Raw genomic sequence first — 9,594 nt, 5'->3', positions numbered from 1 at the left:
GAGAAGTATCAAAATAAAACACTATATTGCAAATTGCTACTCTCATAGATTGGCATTTTTAACTATTATTATGATTTGTATAACTTTTACATAAAATCTTGAAAAACAACAGAAGTTAAAGAAAGATGTATAACATTGCAAAACTGCTTAAATGTCCCATTTTGACACTTGTCTTGCAGTTAGTTTGATATTTTGTAATAAATAATTGCAAGTTGGATTAGTTGAGCAATCTCATTCTTCACTTCCTGTAAACCACTCCATAGATTTGTCTTTCTTCAAGAAATTAGCTTTCTTTTCTTTCTTTGATTGATGGTCATTGGCTACTGAAAATAAAATATGCATTTTAAGATAAATTTATGTACCTGTGTATTTTAAATACATATATTAATGGTTTGTCTCTGAGCATGGTAAATAGGAAGAAAACTGAGAAAGTAATAACAATCACCTAAAACATTGTTACAAAAGATGTAAAAATTCTTTAATCTCTTTTACCCCTCTCAGAACCAGCTTAAATAACATCATAGCTGTTCCGTGTTATTACATAAATCAAAGGTTTGGGGAAATCTACTTTATAAACAAGACCTTGGGAAGATGGTGTATTATTTGTAGGCTCCAGTTATTGAGCATTTAGCATGTGCTATACATTGTTTTAAGAACTTTATATATAGTATCTCTTTTGATATGTGTAATCCTCTTTAAAGTTATCAGTATTTACAGATAAGCAAAGTCTTAAAGTTGTTGTGTAAGTATAAATGTTTTATAGGTTTTAAAGTAGTAGTGCCTAAGAGGAATGAGAAGTGTTCCTATTCCTGGATTTATCCCTTGGGCCAGAACTACTTAAAATAATTTATATTCTAAAAAACATTTTATATATATTAATCAGTATGTGAAAATTTTAACCTAAAATCTCTGCCTTTATAGACTTTACGTCTATATGGTAAAGGTAGATATTAAATAATTAAACAAATATGAAACTAAAACTGTTAAAAATACTCCAAAAAAGTACAGGGTACTATTCATTGTTACAATAAGGGTTTTGCTCTACTCAATTACCTGAGCAAGGGACATGTTATCTTAGACCTGATGATAAGTACGAATTAAGTACAGCAGGGAAAATGAGTACAAAAAACGAGGTGTGGTGAAAGAGGTTGATTGAAGAAACGAGACTTGAAAGATAGGTATGGGTCAGGCTAGGCAGGAACTTGTAGACCTGTTAAAAGAGTTTGCTTATCCTAAGAAAAATGGTGTGCCATGGAAGGATTAAATTAAGTGAGGGGTAACATGCTTAGATTTTTGTTTTGAGGGAAAAAAAATCACTCCAGCTGCATTTGTAGAACTGATTGAATCAGGAGCAGAGTATTCTTCCGGTATCATATTTCTATATGATTATTATCTGAACAATGTAATGATATACACAATAATAATGCCTTCATAGTTTTTATGCATTTCCAGATATATAGATGCTCTGAAGTTCATTTGTAATTCCATTATGGAATACTTCCTTTTCTTCCCTTAATTGGTAGCAAAATTCTGTTATTCACATTTCTGGTTGAGCAAGATGGTGGTGTAACACTCTAAGGTGCTGTTCTCTGAAAGAATCTTTGAAAAACTAGAAAAATGGTCAGAACCATCTTTCTCAAAACTCCATAAACCAGTTAAAGGGTCATAGTAACTAGATGAGGGCAAAACCAAGAAAATGCAGCTTTAACAGTGGTAGGAGAAGCTCCTGGTGCCCTTGCTAGTGTCCCCCACCCCCTTACTCTCAAGTGCAGTGGAGCCAGTGTGTGCTCCCCTTGTGGATCCTTGGCCCTGTTCCAGAGAGAGCAGAGTATCCCCTATGTTAATACTGCTGTTTCCGTATGTGGGTGCAGTCGATCAGGTGGCAGCCTGAAAGACTGAACTAGGAAATTCATCTCTGGCTCACCTTCCCAAAACTTACTGGCAGGCAGAAGCCATTTATAGAGAGCAAAAGCAGTGTAAGAAACATTCAGTCAAACCAGCCTGAGGCATACAGTTAGGACAGCTGGGGGTGAGGGGAGGGGGAGTCTCTTCCAAAGAGAACCGAGGGGACATTTGAATTCCTGTGCACACAGAAATTTCTAACGCCATAAGTAAGCAGAAGCCCAGGACAAGACTCAGGCTCAGAAAAAGGTGGAGAGGGCCCTGCACTTCACTTTTACCTTGGGTTTATCTTCTTGATAGGAGGTGTAAACTCAGGAGAGCAGGAACCAATGCAGAGCCAATTTGCAGTGACCCTGAAAGGTGTTTTTTTTTGTGTGTGTTGATTTGTTTTTGCTAGCTCTGGTAACTCAAGTGTATCTCTGTGGTATCAATAGCTGGATAGAAACTTAAGGAGCTTAAGGAAGTTCAGGGTCTAAATCCCAGAGTTAACGCTATAAAATAAAATCCCAGAGTTAATACTTTAAAATATTAAAATGTACGGTGTGCAACAAAAGATTATAAGGTAAAAAAAAAAAACCACAAAAACTCAAGAAACAATGGCCCATCCGAAGGAAAAGATAAAAATCAGAAACCATCAATGAAGAACACTTTGGACATAATAGACAAGGATTTAAAAAAATGGTCCTCGCAAGGACAAGAATAGAAGCAGACACAAAAGAATACATAGTGAGTAGACACAGAGAGCAGACAACGGCGGTGGGGGGGGTGGTTTGGAGGGAGAGAAATAAATAAAAAAAGAAAATGGCCCTCGGGGAGCAGATGGGGCTCAAACAGTTGAGCGCCCACCTCCCACAGGGAAGGGTCCAGGTTTGGTTCCTGGTGCTTCCTGAAAACACAAAACAAACCAAAAAAAAAAAAAAAAACCAATTCAGGGAAGCAAAGGTGGCTCAGTAGTTGAGCAGTGGCTTGCCACATATGAGGTCCTGTGTTCAATTCCCAGCCCCAGTACCTAAAAAAAAGGAAAAAGAAAAAAGATCCTCAGTATTCTCAAGTAAATAAAATACATAGAACTAAAGGATATCAGGAAAATAATTAATGAACAATATGAGAAACTCAATAAAGAGAGAAAATTTAGAAAGAAACCAAACAGAACTACTGGGAGTTGAAAACCAAAGTAACTGAAAAGAAGAATTCTCTAGAGGGTATCAACAGCAGAATGGAGCTGGCAAAAGAAAGAAACAGTGAACTTGAGACAAAGACAACTGAAAATTTTCAGGGAGAGGAGCAGAAAGAAAAATAATAAGACCTGTGGGACACCATCAAGCATACCAATATACGCATTATGGGAGTCCCAAAGGGAGAAGAAAAAAAGAGACAGAAGGACTATTCAAAGAAATAAAGTTAGAAAATGTCCCCAATTTAAGGAAAGACAAACATTCAAGAAGTCCAATGAACCCCAAACTCGAGAAGAACCATGCCTGGACACATAGTAGTCAAACTGTTGAATGCAAAGGACTAGAACAGAGTTCTGAAAGCTGCAAAAGAAAAGCAACATGTTATATACAAGGGATCCCCAACAAGATTAAGTGAAAAATTCTCATCAGAAACCATAGACGGGAAACGGACTTGGCCCAGTGGTTAGGGCGTCCGTCTACCACATGGGAGGTCCAAGGTTCAAACCCCGGGCCTCCTTGACCTGTGTGGAGCTGGCCCATGCACAGTGCTGATGTGTGCAAGGAGTGCTGTGCCACGCAGGGTGTCCCCTGTGTAGGGGAGCCCCACGCACAAGGAGTGTGTCCCGTAAGGAGGCCCACCAGCACGAAAGAAAGTGCAGCCTGCCTAAGAATGGTGCCACCCACATGGAGAGCTGACACAAGATGACGCAACAAAAAGAGACACACATTCCCGTGCCACTGACAACAACAGAAGTGGACAAAGAAACAAGACGCAGCGAATAGACACAGAGAACAGACAACCAGGGTTGGGGGGGAGGGGAGAGAAATAAATAAATCTTTAAAAAAAAAAAAAAAGAAACCATAGACACAAGAAGGCAGTGGGACAAAATAAAGTGCTGAAAGAAAAGCGTTGGCAACCAAGAAGTATGTATCTGGGGAGACTGTATCAAAAATGAGGAAGAGATTAAGAATATTCCTAGAAAAGCAAAAGCTGAAGGAGTTCACCACTAGACCTGCCCTACAAGCAATGATAAAGGGAGTTTTTCAGAATGAAAGGAAAGGATACCAGAGAGTGGATCAAAGTAGCACAAAGAAATAAAGATCTTTGGTAAAGGTAACCATATGGTAAATATAAATTCCAGTACTATTGTACTGTATTTTATGGAATGTAACTCACCTTTTAATTCCTACAGGTTCTGAAATACAAATGCATGAAAAGTAATGATAAATCTATGATTTTGGACATACAGTGTACAAAGATATTTGTAAGAAGTACGAGAAAAGGTAGAGAGATGGAGGGTATATATTTTGTATCAGTTCACAGTACAGTGTTTCGTATGCTGTTGAAGTTAAACTGGTATCAAGTGAAATATGATTGTTATAGGCTAAGTTTTAATCCCATGGTAACCACAAAGAAAATATATGAAAAATATATTCAGAAAGAAGAGAGAAGGGACTCACAATGGCATATTTCAAGAAGATCAAATAAATGTGAAAGTAAGCATTAATGGAGGAATTGAAGGTAAAAAAAAAAAAAAGGTATAAGACTTAAGAAGGCAAAATAGCAAAATGGCAGAAGAAAGTCCTGCATTATCAGTAGTTATTTAAATGCAATGGATTAAATATCAAATCAAAAGGTAGGGATTGGCAGAATGGATTAAAAAAAAAAAAACATGATCCAGCTATATGCTGTTTACAAGAGACTTATCTTAAATTCAAAAACATGAGAAGGTTGAGATTGAAAAGATGGGAAAAAATATTCCATGCAAGTAGCAACCAAAAGAGAGCTGGGGTAACTATACTAATATAATAAAAAATAGACTGTAAGTCAAAAACTATTATGAGAAACAAAGAAAGTCTTTATATACTGGTAAAGGGGTCAATTCAACAGTTAAGACATAATATTTATATATGAATATGCACCTAACAGTAGGGCCTCAAAATATATGAAGCAAATATTGACAGATTTGAAGGGAGAAATGGATCGTTGTACACTAATAGTAGGAAACCTCAATACACCACTTTCAATACTGGATAGCACATCTAGACAGAAGATCAATAAGGAAATAAAGATTTGAATGATACTCCAAACCAACTAGATCTAACATACATATATGGAAAATTTCACTCAAAAGCAGCAGAATACACATTCTTCTCTAATGCATACAGATCATTCTCCAGGATAGATCATCTAGGTCACAAAAAAGTCTCATAAATTCAAAATATTGAAATCATGCAATATATAATCTCCAACCATAATGGAATGAAGCTAGAAATCAGTAACAGAGAATGGGAAATTCATAAATATGTCTAAATTAAACAGCTTACTCTTAAACAGCCTGTGGTACATAGAAGAAATCACAAAGAAAATTAGGAAATATTTTGAGGTGAATGAAGATTACAACATACCATCCCAAAACTTATGGTATGCAGCAAAGGCAGTACTTGGAGGGAAATTTATAGCTTTAAATGTTTACATTAAAAAAGAAGAGGGAAGCAGATATGGCTCAAGTGATAAGGCCTCCGCCTACCATATGGGAGGACACAGGTTTGATCCTTGAGGCCTCCTGGTGAAAAAGAAGAAGAGAAAAGAGTGCCTGCATGGCGGGACAGTGCCCATGTGGTGAGCTGAGTCCCTGCACGGCAAGTTGAGTGCCCAAATGGTAAGCCAAGTGCCCACATGGTGAGCCAAGTGCCTGTGTGGAGAGCCAAGTGCTCATGTGGGTGCCCGTGTGGGAAGCCAAGTGCCCACATGAGTGCCCACATGGTGAGCCAAGTGTGTGGCAAGCTGAGTGATCACATGGTGAGTCAAGTGGCCATGCAATTGCCTGCATGGCGAGCCAAGTGCCCGTATGAGTGCCCATATAGTGAGCCAGTGCCTACATGGCAAGCTGAGTGCCCACACAGTGAGCCAGTGCCTGCGCAAGTGAGTCATGCAGCAAGATGATGATGCAACAAAAGAGAGAAGAAGGGGAGTGTCAAGGTAAAGCACAGTGGAGACAAGGAACTGAGATGGCACAATTGACAGGGAACCTCTCTCCACAACAGAGGTCCCCAGGATCAAATCCCAGTGAATCCTAGAGGAAAAAGATGAGAAGGCAAAAAGAGAAAAAGATACAGAAGATGATACAACAAATGCACACAGCAAAAACAGCAGGGTGGAGGAAGGGAGGGGAGGGGAAGAAAGAAAATAAATAAATTAATTAAATTGTTAAAAAATAAAAAAGGAGAAAGATCTCAAATCAGAAACCAAGCATCAAAACTAGAGGATCTAGAAAAAAGAAGAGCAAACTCAACCTACAGTGAGCAGAAGCAAGGAAATCACAAAGACTTGAACAGAGATAAATGGAATAAGATGTTTGAAAAAATAGAATCAATGAAATCAAAAGTTGGTTCTTTGAAAAGATCAATAAAATTTACAAACCTTTATCTGGACTGATGAAGAATAAAAGAGAGAAGACACAAACACTAAAATCATAAATGAAAGGATATTTATTACTGATCCCACAGAAATAAAAAGGATTATAAGAAGACACTGAACAACTGTATACCAAAAAACTAAATAGATGAGATGGGCAAATTCACAGAAATATAAAAATTACCTACACTAACTTGAAAAAATTTGATAACAAGTAAAGAGATTGAATTAGTAATCAAAATCCCCCAACAAATAAAAGTTTACCACATGGGTTTACTGGTGAATTTTATCAAACATTCCAAGAAGAATTAACACCAATCCTGTTCAAACTTTTCCAAAAAATTGAAGATGGGAGGAATACTTCCTAACTCATTCTGTGAGGCCAGTATTGCCCTAATACCAAAGCCAGATAAAGATACCATAAAAAAAGAAAATTGCAGACCAATATCTCTTATGAATATAGATACATCCTCAACAAAATACCAGCAAACAAAATCCAACAGCACATTAAAAGACTTTTCTATGATGAGGAAGTGGGATTTATCCCAGGAATACAAGAGTGGTTCAACATAAGAAAATCAATCAATGTAATATGCCACATTAACAGAATGAAGGGGGGAGAAACATCTCAATTGATGCAAAAAGGCATTTGACAAAACCCAGCACCACTCCTTGATAAAAACACTTAGAAAACTAGGAATAGAAGGAAACTTCCTCAACAAGATTAAGGGTACACATGAAAATGCAGAGCTAACATCATATTCAATTGTGAAAGACAAAGCTTTTCCTCTAAGATCAGGAACAAGATAAGGATGGCAATGGTCACCACTACCATTAAACATTGTACTGGAAATTCTAGAAATTAGGTAAGGGAAAGAAAGAAAAGGCATCTGTCTTAGTCAGCCAAAGGTGTGCCGATGCAAAATTCCAGATATTGGTTGGTTTTTATAAAGGGTATTTATTTGGCTAGGAGCTTACAGATACCAGGCCATAAAGCCTAAGTTACTTCCCTTATCAAAGTCTATTTCCACATGTTAGAGCAAGATGGCTGCCAATGTCTGTGAGGGTTCAGGCTTCCTGTGTTCCTACTTTCCTCGGGCTTCTTTTTCCTGGGCTCAGTGTTTCTTTCTTCCTGGGGCTTGCTTCTGTTTCCTCTGTGAGTTTACTTCCTGGGGCTCCAGCTTAAGGTGTCAGCATCAAATTTCAACATCAAAACTCTAACATCAAAAACCCTCTAACTCTGTCCTTTGTCATGTCCACCAAGGGGTGGGGACTCAAAGTCCTACTGGCACAAGAGATTTACCTGCTTACTTAAATCAAGCAAACCTCTGAATCCAATATAATCTAATATGCCCAGAGGAAAAGATCAGTTTACAAACATAATCCAATATTTTTTTGTAATTCATCAATAATATCAAACTGCTACACTCCACCCTCTGAATTCCAAAAAGACATTACAATATTAAAACAAACAAACAAACAAACACAGTACTTGTAGTTACAATGCAAATATTAAATCATATCACAATCAATTTAAAGAAATACAGTTTGTCCTGGGGCAAAGTCCTGTCTGATATATACCTCTGAAACTTACAAAACAATTCATCTACTCCCAATACACAAATGGACAAACGATAAACATTTTCATTACAATAAGAGAAATTGGGAGAGAAACATGAGTCATGGTTTCTCTACAGTTCAGTAGACCTGCAGGGAATCCTCTGATTTCAAAATGTGGGAGCCATTCTTAAGAAGATGGTTTCTTCTCCTTGGGGCTATATGGGGACTCACCATTTCCACTGACTTGCCTACGGCCATTTTCTTGGTTCCACCCTCATCAAGCATCTGGGTGTTGACCAAGCTCCAGACCTCTCCCTCCAAGAGTGTTGGGGTAATTGCCATACCTTACCCAATCTTCAAGTTAGCATCTTAACCTCCTTACTACAGTGATGTGAAGACAACATTCCCCCTAGCCTTTGGCATAGAGGCTCAACCCTCTCAGAGCAATGACTTGACCACCTGGCCTTCCCTAACCTTTGGGGGATAGGTCCACCCCTCTCAGACCTGTGGGGTGCTGACCTTAACTGCCCTAATCCTTGGGGAATGTGCTCCACCCTCTCTGTACCCTGGGGCAGAAAAACTCTCCCAGAACATTGGACAGGAACATCCACCCTCTTCAACTGCTGGGGCAAACTCACCCTCTTTGTACACATGGGTGGGTTCCTCTCTTGGCCCAAGGTGATGTCTTAATTCCAGATCTCAGCTTCCATGGTTTTCCTTTTAAAGCTGTTTCTCCTTCAATCTTTCCTTTCCATGTCCCTTTTAGTCCAAGGTGACAGTGGTTTTGTTCATACAGTTCTCTCAAAAAACCTTGTTGGTTTAGCATGCAAGAAGCAGGGGCCCAAGCCATCAGACAATAAGACTTTTCACAAGTCTTTCCAAGATACCTACATCTTCAATCCTGATTTATAAGTGCCAAGTTTAGTTAAGTCTTCCAATGGGGCACTTTCTTCTGGGAGCTTGATTTCCAGAGGCTTGGAATTTCTAGAATTAGTTTCTGTTTTCTTTGTGCCTGACAGTTCAGTCCTCAGTATCTCTCTCTCATCTAGCATTTTGCTATAAGCTGCAAGCAGAAGCCAAGCTGCATTCTCCAGGTTTACTTTGGAAATTTCTTCAGCTAAATGCCCAGGCTCACCATTTTCAAATTTTGTCTTCCATAAAACACCAGGAGTTAATCTTGCCAAGTTCTCTGCAACTTTAAAACACGAATCACCTTTCCTCCTGTTTCCAATAATAGTTTCATCATTTACTTCTAAGGCATCATAAAAAGTCTCTTTAGCATCCATATTGCTATCAACAGTCTCTTCAAAGCAATCTATGCCTTTCCCATCACACATCTCACAATTCCCCCCAAAAATACCCTTTACCCATTTATAAAACCATTCCAGCATTTTGGTAATTTCAAAAGCACTAACCCACTCCTGGTACCAAATTCTGTATTTGTCAGCCAAAGGAGTGCTGATGCAAAATACCAGATATCTGTTGGTTTTTATAAAGGGTATTTATTTGGGGTAGGAGCTTACAGATACCAGGCCATAA

At 38.3% G+C, this 9,594-nt stretch overlaps 1 protein-coding gene across 3 annotated transcripts in view; it reads right to left on the bottom strand.

Annotated features, from left to right (window-relative positions):
* Nucleotides 1-37: 37 nt before the first annotated feature.
* SPDYA (speedy/RINGO cell cycle regulator family member A) overlaps nucleotides 38-9,594 on the bottom strand; it is a 62,000-nt gene continuing 52,443 nt past the window's right edge. For all 3 annotated transcript variants that reach the window (XM_058287783.1, XM_058287785.1, XM_058287786.1), the window contains one exon: nucleotides 38-323. In XM_058287783.1, coding sequence (XP_058143766.1) covers nucleotides 232-323 — 92 coding nt within the window. In that variant the 3' untranslated portion in view covers nucleotides 38-231. The remainder of the gene's footprint in view (nucleotides 324-9,594) is intronic.

The sequence above is a fragment of the Dasypus novemcinctus genome, chromosome 25 (assembly GCF_030445035.2).
Source record: "Dasypus novemcinctus isolate mDasNov1 chromosome 25, mDasNov1.1.hap2, whole genome shotgun sequence".
In the NCBI taxonomy this organism is placed as follows: Eukaryota; Metazoa; Chordata; class Mammalia; order Cingulata; family Dasypodidae; genus Dasypus; species Dasypus novemcinctus.
The sequence above is the reverse complement of the archived record's forward strand: the minus strand, read 5'-3'. Positions and strand labels throughout refer to the sequence as shown.